The sequence below is a fragment of the Lampris incognitus genome, chromosome 14 (genome assembly GCF_029633865.1).
Source record: "Lampris incognitus isolate fLamInc1 chromosome 14, fLamInc1.hap2, whole genome shotgun sequence".
Taxonomy (NCBI): domain Eukaryota; kingdom Metazoa; phylum Chordata; class Actinopteri; order Lampriformes; family Lampridae; genus Lampris; species Lampris incognitus.
In genome coordinates, this window is record NC_079224.1 from 16,557,320 (window position 1) to 16,575,296 (window position 17,977).

General features: G+C 42.0%; 1 protein-coding gene across 1 annotated transcript in view; it reads left to right on the forward strand.

The window, feature by feature from the left end:
* Positions 1 to 17,977, forward strand: part of LOC130124347 (obscurin-like) — a 108,431-nt gene that overhangs the window by 46,881 nt on the left and 43,573 nt on the right. The window contains exons 37-44 of the mRNA XM_056293804.1: positions 3,617 to 3,883; positions 8,769 to 9,035; positions 10,987 to 11,253; positions 12,040 to 12,306; positions 13,970 to 14,053; positions 15,387 to 15,437; positions 15,538 to 15,603; positions 16,500 to 16,589. Coding sequence (XP_056149779.1) covers positions 3,617 to 3,883; positions 8,769 to 9,035; positions 10,987 to 11,253; positions 12,040 to 12,306; positions 13,970 to 14,053; positions 15,387 to 15,437; positions 15,538 to 15,603; positions 16,500 to 16,589 — 1,359 coding nt within the window. The remainder of the gene's footprint in view (positions 1 to 3,616; positions 3,884 to 8,768; positions 9,036 to 10,986; positions 11,254 to 12,039; positions 12,307 to 13,969; positions 14,054 to 15,386; positions 15,438 to 15,537; positions 15,604 to 16,499; positions 16,590 to 17,977) is intronic.

Genomic DNA, 17,977 nt, shown 5'->3' on the forward strand with positions numbered 1-17,977 from the left:
TGTTCATAGGTGTGAATGTAATGGTGAGTGAGTGACTTTGTTTGTGTGGTCAGGTGATGGACTGGTGACTTGTCCAATGTCCTCTGCCTTCCACCCAATTAATGCTGGGATAGGCTCCCGCCCCCGTGACCCTGAATTGTATTAAGATGGTCTAGATAGTGGACAAATTGGTTATTTTTGTTGATGTTGGTTTGCCTTTAGTTATTGACCAGCTCTTGATTCTTCAGCCCAACCGGTGACCTTCCAACAGAAGCTAGAGAGCCAGGAGGCTGAGGAGGGCAGCAGTGTTACTCTGCACTGTGAGCTCTCTAAACCTGGTGTCCCCGTGGAATGGAAGATGGGAAGAGAGGTGTTGAAGTCTGGAGAAAAGTACCAGATGAAGCAGGTAGCCTCTGCGAATGAACTCCTGATCAACAAAGTGGTTCCAGAAGACAGTGGAGACTACAGCTGTGTGTGTGGAGACCAGAAGACCACAGCCAGTCTCAAGATCAATGGTAGGAAGAAGAGTTCACTATGAGCGGGTCATGGAGATAGTGCTCCAAAAATTTCATCCAACACCTTTTAAAATGAAGTCATTTGTTGTGGGAAAATGTTTGTTTTGGATTTCTTTTTAAATGTTCATTTATTGTTTCCAACAGCTTTGTAGTACAACTGTTCTCACGCTTGTTATACACCTCTGTAGTTTCTGCTTTATCTGTGTTTTTATTGTGTTTATTTGTTTCAAATTTTAACATCTGTCCATTGTCCCAGTTGTTTTGATTGAAGGTGTCTCAGCTTTTTACATTTAGGGTCTTTTTTTCATTTCCCTGTTTTGGTTTGTAAACGTTTTTGGTGATTGGCAGCATGGCTGTCATGCTTAACACTGTTGTCTCAAAGTCACAATAGGAGGATACCATGTTCACTTCCAGCCCATCTCTTTGTAGTTTGTAAGTTCTCCCCATGTTTTTGTTGGCTTCCTCTTGATACTCGTAGCTTCCTTCCTACAGTCCAGAGACATGCATGTTTGTTGCACTGGAGCCCCTAAGTTGTGAATGGTGTGTAAGACACCATGTGTGTGTAGGTCCTGTGATGGACTGGTGGCCTGTCCAGCATGTCTCCCTGCCTTCCACTAAATGCCTGCTGGGAAAAGCTCCAGCAAGTCTGAATTGGATTCAGCAGATGTGGATAATGTGAATGGCCATATTTGTTAATGTTGGTTTGTCATTAGTTGCTGGTTCTGTGGAGTTTTTCCTCATCGGGATCAAGGGTCGAGTATAGGGGGTATTGTACATTATGCAGAGTATAATGAGTTAGTAAAGCCCTCTAGGACTAAATTGTAATTTAGGGGTAAACAGATAACTTTGACTTAACTTGATGACCACTAACCAACAAATAATTCCCCAGCCCAACTGGTGACCTTCCAACAGAAGCTAGAGAACCAGGAGGCTGAAGAGGGCAGCAGTGTTACTCTGCACTGTGAACTCTCTAAACCTGGAGTCCCCGTGGAATGGAAGAAGGGAAGAGAGGTGTTGAAGTCTGGCGAAAAGTACCAGGTGAAGCAGGTAGCCTCTGCGAATGAACTCCTGATCAACAAAGTGGTTCCAGAAGACACTGGAGACTACAGCTGTGTGTGTGGAGACCAGAAGACCACAGCCAGTCTCAAGATCAATGGTAGGAAGAAGAGTTCAATATGAGCGGGTCATGGAGATAGTGCTCCAAAAATTTCATCCAACACCTTTTAAAATGAAGTCATTTGTTGTGGGAAAATGTTTGTTTTGGATTTCTTTTTAAATGTTCATTTATTGTTTCCAACAGCTTTGTAGTACAACTGTTCTCACGCTTGTTATACACCTCTGTAGTTTCTGCTTTATCTGTGTTTTTATTGTGTTTATTTGTTTGAAATTTTAACATCTGTCCATTGTCCCAGTTGTTTTGATTGGAGGTGTCTCAGCTTTCTTTATTTAGGGTCTTTTTTTTCATTTCCCTGTTTTGGTTTGTAAACGTTTTTGGTGATTGGCAGCATGGCTGTCGTGCTTAACACTGTTGTCTCAAAGTCACAATAGGAGGATACCATGTTCACTTCCAGCCCATCTTTTTGTAGTTTGTAAGTTCTCCCCATGTTTTTGTTGGCTTCCTCTTGATACTCAGCTTCCTTCCTACAGTCCAGAGACATGCATGTTTGTTGCACTGGAGCCCCTAAGTTGTGAATGGTGTGTAAGACACCATGTGTGTGTAGGTCCTGTGATGGACTGGTGACCTGTCCAGCATGTCTCCCTGCCTTCCACTAAGTGCCTGCTGGGAAAAGCTCCAGCAAGTCTGAATTGGATTCAGCAGATGTGGATAATGTGAATGGCCATATTTGTTAATGTTGGTTTGTCATTAGTTGCTGGTTCTGTGGAGTTTTTCCTCATCTGGATCAAGGGTCGAGGATAGGGGGTATTGTACATTATGCAGAGTATAATGAGTTTGTAAAGCCCTCTAGGACTAAATTGTAATTTAGGGGTAAACATATAACTTTGACTTAACTTGATGACCACTAACCAACAAATAATTCCCCAGCCCAACTGGTGACCTTCCAACAGAAGCTAGAGAGCCAGGAGGCTGAGGAGGGCAGCAGTGTTACCCTGCACTGTGAACTCTCTAAACCTGGAGTCCCCGTGGAATGGAAGAAGGGAAGAGAGGTGTTGAAGTCTGGCGATAAGTACCAGGTGAAGCAGGTAGCCTCTGTGAATGAACTCTTGATCAACAAAGTGGTTCAAGAAGACAGTGGAGACTACAGCTGTGTGTGTGGAGACCAGAAGACCACAGCCAGCCTAAAGATCAATGGTAGGAAGAAGATTTCACTATGGCCGGTTCACGGAAATAGTGTTGAAAAATGCACCTAATTCATTTTGAAATGTAGTCATTTGTTGTTTGAACCATTGTTTAAGAATACTTTTAAAATCAATGTTGTATTTCTGACGATTTTTGTTATGACTTTGCATGCCTGTCATGCATCTGCCACTCTAGTTTTATTTTATTTTTTTGTCTATTTGTCCGTTTTTGTTTGTTTATTTATTTATTTATTTTTTTGTGTGTTTTCAAATTTTGTCTGTTGCTGTAACTGTTGTCATTGACATTTTAAGTTTTGAGTGGGATTGTAAGTGGCGTGTTGTTACTGTTGATTGTTTTGTTTTGTTTTGGGTTTTTTTGAGCTGCCTGTTTTCGTTTGTAGATATTTTTGTTGCTGGGCATGACACTGGCATAATAAGCGCTGTAACCTCACTGCAGGAAGATCCTAGTTTGGATTGCCTCCCATCTGTGAGGAGTTTGCATGTTCTCTTCCTGTTTGCTTAGTTTTCCTCCGGCTACTCCAATTTCCTTCTGTGGCCCAAAAACCCATATGTTAGATGAATTGGAGTCCCTACATTGTTCATAGGAGTGAATGTAATGGTGAGTGAGTGACTTTGTTTGTGTGGTCAGGTGATGGACTGGTGACTTGTCCAATGTCCTCTGCCTTCCACCCACTTAATGCTGGGATAGGCTCCAGCCCCCTGTGACCCTGAATTGTATTAAGATGGTCTAGATAATGGACAAATTGGTTATTTTTGTTGATGTTGGTTTGCCTTTAGTTATTGACCAGCTCTTGATTCTTCAGCCCAACCGGTGACCTTCCAACAGAAGCTAGAGAGCCAGGAGGCTGAGGAGGGCAGCAGTGTTACTCTGCACTGTGAGCTCTCTAAACCTGGTGTCCCCGTGGAATGGATGAAGGGAAGAGAGGTGTTGAAGTCTGGAGAAAAGTACCAGATGAAGCAGGTAGCGTCTGTGAATGAACTCCTGATCAACAAGGTGGTTCCAGAAGACACTGGAGACTACAGCTGTGTGTGTGGAGACCAGAAGACTACAGCCAGCCTCAAGATCAATGGTAGGAAGAAGAGTTCACTATGGGCGGTTCTTGGAAATAGTGTTCCAAAAACTTTCATCCAACAGGTTTTAAAATGAAGTCATTTGTTGTGGGAAAATGTTTGTTTTGGATTTCTTTTTAAATGTTCATTTATTGTTTCCAACAGCTTTGTAGTACAACTGTTTTCACGCTTGTTACACACCTCTGTAGTTTCTGCTTTATCTGTGTTTTTATTGTGTTTATTTGTTTCAAATTTTAACATCTGTCCATTGTCCCAGTTGTTTTGATTGAAGGTGTCTCAGCTTTTTATATTTAGGGTCTTTTTTTTTCTCCCATTTCCCTGTTTTGGTTTGTAAACGTTTTTGGTGATTGGCAGCATGGCTGTAGTGCTTAACACTGTTGTCTCACAGTCACAACAGGAGGATACCATGTTCACTTCCAGCCCATCTCTTGGTAGTTTGTAAGTTCTCCCCATGTTTTTGTTTCCTTCCTCTTGGTACTCCGCTTCCTTCCTACAGTCCAGAGATATGAATGTTTGTTGCACTAGAGCCCCTAAGTTGTGAATGGTGTGTAAGAAACTGTGTGTGTAGGTCATGTGATGGAATGGTGGCCTGTCCAGCATGTCTCCCTGCCTTCCACTAAATGCCTGCTGGGAAAAGCTCCAGCAAATCTGAATTGGATTCAGCAGATGTGGATAATGTGAATGGCCATATTTGTTGATGTGTGTTTGTCATTAGTTGCTGGTTCTGTGGAGTTTTTCCTCATATGGATCAAGGGTAGAGGATAGGGGGTGTTGTACATCATGCAGAGTATAATGAGTTAGTAAAGCCTTCTAGGACTAAATTGTAATTTAGGGGTAAACAGATAACTTTGACTTAACTTGACTTGACCACTAACCAACAAATAAATCCTCAGCCCACCCGGTGACCTTCCAACAGAAGCTAGAGAGCCAGGAGGCTGAAGAGGGCAGCAGTGTTACCCTGCACTGTGAACTCTCTAAACCTGGTGTCCCCGTGGAATGGAAGAAGGGAAGAGAGGTGTTGAAGTCTGGAGAAAAGTACCAGATGAAGCAGGTAGCCTCTACGAATGAACTCCTGATCAACAAAGTTGTACCAGAAGACAGTGGAGACTACAGCTGTGAGTGTGGAGACCAGAAGACTACAGCCAGCCTCAAGATCAATGGTAGGAAGAGGAATTCACTATGGCCGGTTCACGGAAATAGTGTTGAAAAATGCATCTAATTCATTTTAAAACATAGTTATTTGTTGTTTGAACCATTGTTTAAGAATAATTTTAAAATCAATGTTGTATTTCTAACAATTTTTATTATGACTTTTCATGCCTGTTATGCTTCTGCCACTCTAGTATTTTTTTTTTGTCTATTTGTCTGTTTCTGGTTTTGTTTTTTTGTGTGTGTGTGTGTTTTTCAAAGATTGTCTGTTGCTGTCTGTGAATGTTCTCATTCATCCAGGTCATGGTTATCTGAAGGAGTTGAATCAAGTGCAACTGGACTTGGTATATACAGTGCATCCGGAAATTATTCACACCCCTTCACTTTCCCCACATTTCGTTATGTTACAGCCTTATTCCAAAATGGATTAAATTCCTTTTTTTCCCCATCAATCTACACACAATACCCCATAATGACAAAGTGAAAAAGGTTTTGTAGAAATTTTTCTCAAATTTATTAAAAATAGAAAAATGAAATATTGCATGTGCATAAGTATTCACACCCTTTGCTATGACACTCAAATTTCAGCTCAGGTTCTTCCCGTTTCCACTGATCATCCTTGAGATGTTTCTACATCTTGATTGGAGTCCACCTGTAGTAAATTCAATTGATTGGACATGATTTGGAAAGGCACACACCTGTCTATATAAGGTCCCACTGTTGACATTGCATGTCAGAGCAGAAATCAAGCCATGAAGTCAAAGGAATTGTCTGTGGACCTCCGAGACAGGATTGTATCGAGGCACAGATCTGGGGAAGGGTACAAAAAAACTTCTACAGCTTTGAAGGTCCCGAAGAGCACAGTGGTCTCCAACATTCGTAAATGGAAGAAGTTTGGATCCACCAGGACTCTTCCTAGAGCTGGCCGTCCAGCCAAACTGAGCAATCGGGGGAGAAGGGCCTTGGTCAGAGAGGTGACCAAGAACCCGATGGTCACTCTGACAGAGCTCCAGCGTTCCTCTGTGGAGATGGGAGAACCTTCCAGAAGGACAACCATCTCTGCAGCACTCCACCAATCAGGCCTATATGGTAGAGTGGCCAGACGGAAGCCTCTGCTCAGTAAAAAGCACATGACAGCTCGCTTGGAGTTTGCCAGAAAGCACCTAAAGGACTCTCAGACCATGAGAAACAAGATTCTCTGGTCTGACAAAACCAAGATTGAACTCTTTGGCCTGAATGCCAAACGTCACATCTGGAGGAACCAGGCACCTCTCATCACCTTGCTAATACCATCCCTACAGTGAAGCATGGTGGTGGCAGCATCATGCTGTAGGGATGTTTTTCAGCGGCAGGAACTGGGAGACTAGTCAGGATCGAGGGAAAGATGAATGGAGCAAAGTACAGAGAGATCCTTGATGAAAATCTGCTCCAGAGCGCTCAGGACCTCAGACTGGGGCAAAGGTTTACCTTTCAACACGACAGCGACCCTAAGCTCACAGCCAAGACAACGAAGGAGTGGCTTCGGGACAAGTCTGTGAATGTCCTTGAGTGGCCCAGCCAGAGCCCAGACTTGAACCCCATTGAACATCTCTGGAAAGACCTGAAAATAGCTGTGCAGCGACGCTCCCCATCTAACCTTACAGAGTGCGAGAGGATCTGCAGAGAAAAATGGGAGAAATACCCCAAATATAGGTGTGCCAAGCTTGTAGCTTCATACCCAAGAAGACTTGAGGCTGTAATCGCTGCCAAGGGTGCCTCAACCAAGTACTGAGTAAAGGGTGTGAATATTTATGTACATGCAATATTTCTGTTTTTTATTTTTAATACATTTACAAAAATTTCTACAAAACCCTTTTCGCTTTGTCATTATGGGGTATTGTATATAGATTGATGAGAAAAAAAGGAATTTAATCCATTTTGGAATAAGGCTGTAACATAAAAAAATGTGGGAAAAGTGAAGGGGTGTGAATACTTTCCAGATGCACTGTATACCAAGTCCAGTTGCACTTGATTCAGCTCCTTTGGATTTGTCTGTTGCTGTAACTGTTGTCATTGAAAATTTAAGATATTGCTGGAGTTTTGGGTGGGATTGTAAGTGGTGTATTTCTACTGTTGATTGTTTCTTTTTTGTTTGTTTGTTTGTTTTTTTGAGCTGCCTGTTTTCGTTTGTAGATATTTTTGTTGCTGGGCATGACACTGGCATAATAAGCACTGTAACCTCACTGCAGGCAGATCCTAGTTTGGATTGCCTCCCGTCTGTGAGGAGTTTGCATGTTCTCTTCTTGTTTGCTTAGTTTTCCTCTGGCTACTCCAATTTCCTTCTGTGGCCCAAAAACCCGTATGTTAGATGAATTGGAGTCCCTACATTGTTCATAGGTGTGAATGGAATGATGACTGAGTGACTTTGTTTGTGTGGTCAGGTGATGGACTGGTGACTTGTCCAATGTCCTCTGCCTTCCACCCACTTAATGCTGGGATAGGCTCCAGCCCTCTGTGACCCTGAATTGTATTAAGATGGTCTAGATAGTGGACAAATTGGTTATTTTTGTTGATGTTGGTTTGCCTTTAGTTATTGACCAGCTCTTGATTCTTCAGCCCAACCGGTGACATTCCAACAGAAGCTAGAGAGCCAGGAGGCTGAGGAGGGCAGCAGTGTTACTCTGCACTGTGAGCTCTCTAAACCTGGTGTCCCCGTGGAATGGAAGATGGGAAGAGAGGTGTTGAAGTCTGGAGAAAAGTACCAGATGAAGCAGGTAGCCTCTGCGAATGAACTCCTGATCAACAAAGTGGTTCCAGAAGACACTGGAGACTACAGCTGTGTGTGTGGAGACCAGAAGACCACAGCCAGCCTCAAGATCAATGGTAGGAAGTAGAGTTCACTATGAGCGGTTCATGGAGATAGTGTTCCAAAACTTTCATCCAACACATTTTAAAATGAAGTAATTTGTTCTTTGAAATATGTATGTTTTGGATTTCTTTTTAAATGTTAATTTATTGTTTCCAACAGCTTTGTAGTACAACTGTTCTCACGCTTGTTACAGACCTCTGTAGTTTTTGCTTTATCTGTTTTTTTATTGTGTTTATTTGTTTCAAATTTTAACATTTGTCCATTGTCCCAGTTGTTTTGATTGAAGGTGTCTCAGCTTTCTTTAGGGTCTTTTTTTTTCATTTCTCTGTTTTGGTTTATAAACATTTTTGGTGTTTGGCAGCATGGCTGTAATGCTTAACACTGTTGCCTCACAGTCACAAGAGGAGGATACTGTGTTCATTTCCAGCCCATCTGTTTGTAGTTTGCAAGTTCTCCCCATGTTTTTATTGGCTTCCTCTTGATACTCAGCTTCCTTCCTACAGTCCAGAGACATGCATGTTTGTTGCACTGGAGCCCCTAAGTTGTGAATGGTGTGTAAGAAACTATGTGTGTGTAGGTCATGTGATGGACTGGTGGCCTGTCCAGCATGTCTCCCTGCCTTCCACTAAGTGCCTGCTGGGAAAAGCTCCAGCAAGTCTGAATTGGATTCAGCAGATGTGGATAATGTGAATGGCCATATTTGTTGGTTTGTCCTTAGTTGCTGGTTCTGTGGAGTTTTTCCTCATATGGGTCGAGGATAGGGGGTGTTGTACATTATGCAGAGTATAATGAGTTTTTAAGGCCCTCTAGGACTTAATTGTAATTTAGGGGTAAACAGATAATTTTGACTTAACTTGATGACCACTAACCAGCAAATAATTCCCCAGCCCAACCGGTGACCTTCCAGCAGAAGCTAGAGAGCCAGGAGGCTGAAGAGGGCAGCAGTGTTACTCTGCACTGTGAACTCTCTAAACCTGGTGTCCCCGTGGAATGGAAGAAGGGAAGAGAGGTGTTGAAGTCTGGAGAAAAGTACCAGATGAAGCAAGTAGCCTCTGTGAATGAACTCCTGATCAACAAGGTGGTTCCAGAAGACAGTGGAGACTACAGCTGTGTGTGTGGAGACCAGAAGACCACAGCCAGCCTAAAGATCAATGGTAGGAAGAAGATTTCACCATGGCCGGTTCACAGAAATAGTGTTGAAAAATCCATCTAATTCATTTTAAAACATAATTATTTGTTGTTTGAACCATTGTTTAAAAATAATTTTAAAATCAATGTTATACTTGTAACACATTTTGTTATGGCTTTTCATGCCTGTCATGCTTCTGCCATTCTAGTATTTTTTTTTTTTGGCAATTTGTCTGTTTTTGTTTTTTGTGTGTGATTTTCAAAGTTTGTCTGTTGCTGTAACTGTTGTCATTGAAAATTTAAGATATTGGTGGAGTTTTGGGAGGGATTGTAAGTGGTGTATTTTTACTGTTGGTTTTTTTTGGGGTTTTTTGAGCCGCCTGTTTTCATTTGTAGATATTTTTGTTGCTGGGCATGACAGTGGCATAGTAAGCACTGTAACCTCACTGCAGGTAGATCCTGGTTTGGATTGCCTCCCATCTGTGAGGAGTTTGCATGTTCTTTTCATGTTTGCTTAGTTTTCCTCTGGCTACTCCAATTTCCTTCTGTTGCCCAAAAACCCGTATGTTAGATTAATTGGGGTCCCTAAATTGTTCATAGGTGTGAATGGAACGATGAGTGAGTGACTTTGTTTGTGTGGTCAGGTGATGGACTGGTGACTTGTCCGATGTCCTCTGCCTTCCACCCACTTAATGCTGGGATAGGCTCCCGCCCCCTGTGACCCTGAATTGTATAAGATGGTCTAGATAATGGACAAATTGGTTATTTTTGTTGATGTTGGTTTGCCTTTAGTTATTGACCAGCTCTTGATTCTTCAGCCCAACCAGTGACCTTCCAACAGAAGCTAGAGAGCCAGGAGGCTGAGGAGGGCAGCAGTGTTACTCTGCACTGTGAGCTCTCTAAACCTGGTGTCCCCGTGGAATGGAAGAAGGGAAGAGAGGTGTTAATGTCTGGAGAAAAGTACCAGATGAAGCAGGTAGCCTCTGCAAATGAACTCCTGATCAATGAAGTGATTCCAGAAGACAGTGGAGACTACAGCTGTGTGTGTGGAGACCAGAAGACTACAGCCAACCTCAAGATCAATGGTAGGAAGAAGAGTTCACTATGGGAGGTTCATGGAGATAGTGTTCCAAAACTTTCATCCAACACCTTTTAAAATGAAGTCATTTGTTGTGGGAAAATGTTTGTTTTGGATTTCTTTTTAAATATTCATTTATTGTTTCCAACAGCTTTATAGTACAACTGTTCTCATGCTTGTTACATATCTCTGTAGTTTCTGCTTTACCTGTGTTTTTATTGTGTTTATTTGTTTCAAATTTTAACATCTGTCCATTGTCCCAGTTGTTTTGATTGAAGGTGTCTCAGCTTTTTTTTATTTAGGGTCTTTTTTTTTTTCATTTCCCTGTTTTGGTTTGTAAACATTTTTGGTGTTTGGCAGCATGGCTGTAGTGCTTAACACTGTTGCCTCAAAGTCATAACAGGGGGATACCATGTTCACTTCCAGCCCATCTCTTTGTAGTTTGCAAGTTCTCCCCATGTTTTTGTGGGCTTCCTCTTGGTACTCAGCTTCCTTCCTACAGTCCAGAGACATGCATGTTTGTTGCAATGGAGCCCCTAAGTTGTGAATGGTGTGTAAGAAACTGTGTGTGTAGGTCGTGTGACGGACTGGTGGTCTGTCCAGCATGTCTCCCTGCCTTCCACTAAATGCCTGCTGGGAAAAGCTCCAGCAAGTCTGAATTAGATTCAGCAGATGTGGATAATGTGAATGGCCATATTTGTTGATGTTGGTTTGTCCTTAGTTGCTGGTTCTGTGGAGTTTTTCCTCATCTGGATCAAGGGTCAAGGATAGGGGGTGTTGTACATTATGCAGAGTATAATGAGTTTGTAAAGCCCTCTAGGACTAAACTGTAATTTAGGGGTAAACAGATAACTTTGATTTAACTTGACTTGACCACTAACCAACAAATAATTCCTCAGCCCAACCGTTGACCTTCCAACAGAAGCTAGAGAGCCAGGAGGCTGAAGAGGGCAGCAGTGTTACCCTGCACTGTGAACTCTCTAAACCTGGTGTCCCCGTGGAATGGAAGAAGGGAAGAGAGGTGTTGAAGTCTGGAGAAAAGTACCAGATGAAACAGGTAGCCTCTGTGAATGAACTCCTGATCAACAAGGTGGTTCCAGAAGACAGTGGCGACTACAGCTGTGTGTGTGGAGACCAGAAGACTACAGCCAGCCTCAAGATCAATGGTAGGAAGAGGATTTCACTATGGCCGGTTCACGGAAATAGTGTTGAAAAATGCATCTAATTCATTTTAAAACGTAGTCATTTGTTGTTTGAACCATTGTTTAAGATTAATTTTAAAATCAATGTTGTATTTCTAACAATTTTTATTATGACTTTTCATGTCTGTCATGCTTCTGCCACTCTAGTATTTTTTTGTCTATTTGACTGTTTTTTTTTTCCTTTCAAAGTTTGTCCGTTGCTGCAACTGTTGCCATTGAAAGTTTAAGATAATGCTGGAGTTTTGGGTGGGATTGTAAGTGGTGTATTTTTACTGTTGATTGTTTCTTTTTCTTTCTTTTTTTTGAGCTGCCTGTTTTCGTTTGTAGATATTTTTGTTGCTGGGCATGACAGTGGTATAGTAAGCGCTGTAACCTCACAGCAGGAGCATTCTGGTTTGGATTTTATCCCATCTGTGAGGGGTTTGCATGTTCTGTTCATTTTTGGTTAGGTTTCCTCTGGGTACTTCAATTTCCTTCCATTGCCCAAAAACATGCATGTTAGATGAATTGGAGTCCCAAAATTGTTCACAGGTGTGAATGTAATGGTGAGTGAGTGACTTTGTTTGTGTGGTCTGGTGATGGACTGGTAACTTGTCCAATGTCCTCTGCCTTCCATCCAATTAATGCTGGGTTAGGCCCCAGCCCTCTGTGACCCTGAATTGTATGTCGATGGTCTAGATAATGGACAAATTGGTTATTTTTGTTGATGTTGGTTTGTCTTTAGTTACTGACCAGCTCTTGATTCTTCAGCCCAACCGGTGACCTTCCAACAGAAGCTAGAGAGCCAGGAGGCTGAGGAGGGCAGCAGTGTTACTCTGCACTGTGAGCTCTCTAAACCTGGTGTCCCCGTGGAATGGAAGATGGGAAGAGAGGTGTTGAAGTCTGGAGAAAAGTACCAGATGAAGCAGGTAGCCTCTGCAAATGAACTCCTGATCAACAAAGTGGTTCCAGAAGACACTGGAGACTACAGCTGTGTGTGTGGAGACCAGAAGACTACAGCCAGCCTCAAGATCAATGGTAGGACGGAGTTGATGTTTTTTTGTTTTAAACCTTGCAGTGCAATAAAATTGAGCTGTGAACAACAAAAAAAATTCAACAGAGGCTTGTAATTGATATACAGTAACAAGTCTCTTAGACCGTATCAATCCTTTAGAATTGTTTTATGTTTTTTTCCCTCAGTGTTGTTTAGTTTAAAATTTAAAACGTTTTGTATTTAAGTTCAAACTAGGGCGTCCGGGTGGCGTGGCGGTCTATTCCCTAACCTGTCAGCACGGGGCTCGTCGGTTCAATTCCCCGTGTTACCTCCGGCTTGGTCGGGCGCCCCTACAGACACAATTGGCCGTGTCTGCTGGTGGGAAGCCGGATGTGGGTATGTGTCCTGGTTACCGCACTAGCGCCTCCTCTGGTCGGTCAGGGCGCCTGTTCATGGAGGAGGGTGAACTGGGGGGAATAGCGTGATCCTTCCACGCACTACATCCCCCTGGCAAAACTCCTCACTGTCAGGTGAAAAGAAGCGGCTGGCGACTTCACATGTATCGGACGAGGCATGTGGTAGTCTGCAGCCCTCCCCAGATCAGCAGAGGGGGTGGCGCAGCAACCAGTATGGCCTGAATGAATTGGGTAATTGGCCAGATACGATTGGGGAGAAAAAGGGGGAAAATCTCCCCCCCCAAAAAAAGGTTAAACTAGATATATCTTTTGGGATTTTCTGCCGTTTCACTGTGCCGTCTTCACATAATATGTGCTGCCTTCATGTTATTTTTTTTTTCATGTCCTTCACTTTTCTACCATTCCCTTTTACTTTTGATTGATATTTAGCTAAAAGACAGAAAACTGACCTACCTTTGCATTGAAGTGTCCATGTTCTTTACAGGTGTACTATACCACACTGCTTCGTGTGCACTACAGTGGCTGGACTGGTTTATCATTTTGCTCAGGACGCATTGTGCTTTGCTGTCAAGTGTTGAATGATGCAGTCAAATGGGACGATTGGCTTTGATTGAATGAAGTTCTCCCATTCTTTCTTGTTTGTCACTTTCTGGTCTTTGAGAGTGCAACTCAAGTTTGAATGCATGTTATACTTCTGAAGCTTCCAAGTGTTTCCACTCTTTGAGTCAAGAGTCCTATGAAGGCTCAGCACTAAAGCAAGCAATAGCACTGTTTTCATGTTGTCCTACACAATTTGGCATGTGCTCAGTCCCTGTTTCTTACTATCCTCAGTCTCCTTTATCTGGAGGACCCTGGTCCAAGGGTGCTGTAGGGGAGTGAAAAAAGAATTCAATTTTTATACCAATGAAATGTTCATTGTTAGTGCTGTTTGTTTGTAATGTTGTTGGTTAAAAACGTTTCCATGCCAGTCTAAGTTGCATTTGGTTTGTGATTTATCTGTTTGATCTGCAATTGGTGGAAAAAGGTGATGTGTGTCCAACTTATTCATTGGTTGTTGTCATGGCCTGCACTGCGAACAACCTTGGTGAGATGAGTTTGTTTTTGGAAAGCCTGTGTATCTTTGTTCTTGTCATATGCTTGTTGTCATTTGTGTTCCTGGGTGCTCACCACTTGGTTTTGAGTTGAAGCTTGTCAGTCGTCCAACTATGCTATGTGCAGTTGTTCAGTTATTGTAATACTGTGGTTGTTGGAGTGTGTAATGAGATTCTGTATCCAAAATGTTTCATCACAGTTCAGAAGTTCTTAGCTACCCCATCAGCTGCTCCAACTGACAAAAGCGAGTCCGAGAAGCAAGAGGTTGAAGAAAATGTGGAAGGTAGGGAGGGAAAGTGGCTAGCTTTGCTTTTTGTTTTGCTTTGTCTTACGGATAAGCAGCCGTTCCGTCCATTTCTTTGTCCAGTCTGCGTCCCGTGGTGCGTACAGTTAAGGTTATATGGTTTTGTGCATTGCTGTGTTGAGTGTTTTACACCTCTGCAGTGGTAAAGTGGTGCACCTGTCTGGGAATGGTATCCGTTGTCGCTTGCAGTTTCCTTGCCTCTGTGTGGAGTTGATTTATACAGTATCTTGCTTTTTTTGGATGGTTTGAATCAGTGATTCTCATTCAGGTCCTGGGGTACCAATACTACTGGTTTTCCACTCTGCGAGATAGGTCATCACATCAATCTGTTTTTGGTTTTTTTTTCCGAATGTAATTGAATACTGGAGGTCTTCGAGGACCAGATTGAGAATCACTGCTTATGTTGCCCAGAAGAGTAGAGATCCATGTATTTGAGCCAATCTTCCTATTTACATTTTTATGCTTATGTTTGAGAATGTTTGAGTGTCGGTTGTCTGTTGGGGTTTACATGAAAGTTGGTTAACAATGTGTTAAAATGTTTTATTTATAGTACGTACTTGCTTTATTGATTTCCTGCAGTCTGGAGATCCCTGTATTTGTGCCATTTACTCTATCCACCCCTTCAGTTTTCTACATCAAACTGAGGTGGGGCTGTTTAGTGCTTTGGTAGGTTTTTGCTCAGTGGTCATTGTCACTGCCGGCAGCCATATCAATGTGTATCCTGGCTCTGCCGAATGATGGAAGCTGAGCAGGTATGGGTTTGGCTAGTTCTTGAATGGGAGACCTTCCAGAAAAACTGAGTTGCTGCCAGAAGTGGTGTTGGTGGGCCAGTAGGGGGCAGTCATCCCTCTGGTCCTAATTTTTTTAAAAATGCAACAAATCCCAATGCCTCAGTGCAGTGGCGGGGACACTGCTGGAGAGACGCCGTCCTTCGGATGAGACGTTCAGCCAAGGTCCTGACTCACTGTGGTCATTAAAGATTCCATGGCACTTATCGCAAAGAGTAGGGGGTTCCCCGGTGTGCTGGCAAAATTCTCAACCTGGCTCTCTCCATCTGGCCACCTAATCATCCCCCCATGTAATTGGCTCAATGATTCCTCCCTCTCCGTCTCAAGCTGATGTGTGGTGAGAGTTCTGGCACAAAATGGCTGCCGTGCATCACCCAGGTGGGTGCTACACATTGGTGGTGGTTGAAGTGAGTTACCCCCTTCAATGTGAAGTGCTTTGGGTTTCTAGAAAAACGCTATATAAATGTAATGATTATTATTGTCATGTCAAAATTTTGTAACTAAAAAAACTTTAACTCGTGCAGGAGTCGACAAAAAGGAGGCTCAGACATATGTTACCGATGTGGGAGCAGAAGGTAGGCAAAGACTAAAGGGGTACATTTGCAATGGCGCTTACCAGTGCACACACGCCTTGCTCAGACATTTGCCTTTGTTGATTTCGTATTTGTATTACAGCCAAAGGTCCATCAGTTGTTGCCCAAGATAAACTCCAGAGGCAAGAGATAAAAGAGACAGTAGAAGGTAATGGATGGATGGATGGATGGATTGCTAATGGGCACCGAATTCTCAACTGCCTTTTTTCTAGTTATCTGGGATTGATTAGCATGTGTTGCTTTTTAAAATTTCTAAAAACACACAATCTGAAGACACTTGTTGCTGGAGACATAATCCACATTCTATAAGCGCCATGACTTTGGAAAACTGTTGCCATCTTGAGACGCATCTGTCCATAAAATCTTATTCAAGAACGTTCAAACCTACCTGCCTAATATGTTCTTGTGTGATAAAGATGAGTGAAACTGCAACTTGAGTTTGACAATATAAGCCTAATGGCAACAACTGGAAATATTTTTTGTGCTTTAATTTTCTTTCATAAATACGGAATTGAAAAAATGTGATCAATAGTTAAAACAGAGCTCTATATTCCCCAGTGTCTTCACTGATGATTAGAAATTTGTTGGGTAATGAATAATTGCTTCAAATCTGATTGATTTGGTTTCGAGATTTGTTTTTTAGTTCGTAAGTGGCTACACTGTTCGAGCTATTTCATGTTTTCCTTCTTTTGTCCACCTGTTGTGTTACATGCTCATGTGTTGGTGCCTTGTTTGTACCACTGTTGTGGAAAAAAAGACAATGTTCATACGTACATAGAATTCTGTTTTCCATTTGTTCATTTCTGTAGCATGGATACCTAATTCTTAAATTAATCCATTAATTTTTGTTCTTGTTAGCTCTGCATTATTCACCTCATCAGCTGGAGAAATTACACTGCTTACATATTTTTAGTTATACATTGTGGGTCACTCAGTCTTTGTCTTTTATACTTGTGCATTGCATATTATGGTTTATAATTTTATTTGGTATCATGATTTAAGACCAGTTGCAATTGTTGGTTTGATTCATGCTTAATTTTGTAGCTGTGAAGCTTCAAACTACTGGAGAGATTCCTAAACAACAGCTCCAAAAACGGGAACCTCAGAGACCAGAGCCCAAAATGGGAGGTGAAGGTAGGGATAGATCCCAGGAGTGCAGTTTGCATGGTTCTCGTTGACCGCTGTCTGGTTTTCAGGCTGTAATTTCTGTCAGTAAGGTTAAGCGAAGTTATTTGATAGCCCAGTTATGAGGCCTACAGTGATAGATATAAAAGAAGAATTTGAATGGATGGCAAATAGGGGCGCCTGCATTTGGCTTTGCTTTCTATGCAGGTATTGTTGTTGCCTGATGAACAATGCAAACATGAAGCAAGGCTGCTTGTTTTCACCTGATATCCCTATTTTGCAATGCTGTCTATTCTGTGTCACATTTTGTTATCATTAATATATTCTAATGCTGTTTTACTCTTGTTCTGTGTTGAACATCAGATATTCTGTTGCATCCTATTTAAGGCACTACTGCTTTCAATTTTTGTTGTGTTGATAATTCAGCTTCAGCATTTTGTATTTGGAGCTATTTATAATGGTATGTAAAGGGGCCTTGACCAAATGTGCAGAGATGAATGTTGGTTATTGTTGTCTGTAAAGGTCTCAACAGAGGGGTTCCTTGTCTAGTTATCCAGAACAGTTAAACAGTTCTCCAAAAAACTCCACAGGACACCAAGTATCATTTCATATTTAGCCAGGAAAATCTGTGAAACTATGCAAACAAAGAATATTTTTCAGGTAGTATTCGGTAAATATTTTTAGATATACATGCAATAGAACAGACCCACAAAATAAGCCATAGCGAATACAAAGCTAAGTAAATGTATGTTACAGTGCAATGTATTAAACATTATAAATGTCCATAGCAATAAACTATGAAGAGCCAGTATTAATTAGGTGATAGCTGGTAGTTGTATAATAGTCAAATCTGTCCTGGCCATGCTGTTTAGCTAGTAGATATCACAAACACTAAGGCAAAGTTGCATTTTGCACTTGCTCAGAAATAACAAGCTCGCAATGTTACTAAATAGATTATCAAACAACACATTCAGACTTTGCTTCTAACAAGGAGATGAAGAGAAGACTGAGAGCGATTGTTGAGAGCTGTCACGCTATCTGTCTACACTGCACTGTCAGTACCTCCTGCTTGCGGGTCTAAGAGAAGTTAATTACAAACTCTGTGCTGCCACTAACTGGCACTAGATTGCAATTACATTAATTTAAGGTAAATGAACTATTTGTATTTATACTGACCAGAACACCCCTCACCTGGGGTATGATAAGACTTCACTACAACCTTTGTACTTCTACCCAGAGCATTCTGGTGATAAAAGGACTACGTCTGTGATTGAATGAGAGGGGTTCTTGGGAGCTCCATCCTGGATGATTCTAACTTCGACCTTCCTCACCAGTCTATCCTGGCTTGGAAAAAGTCTTCACAATGATAGCCATTGGCCACTCATTTCTCTTTGACT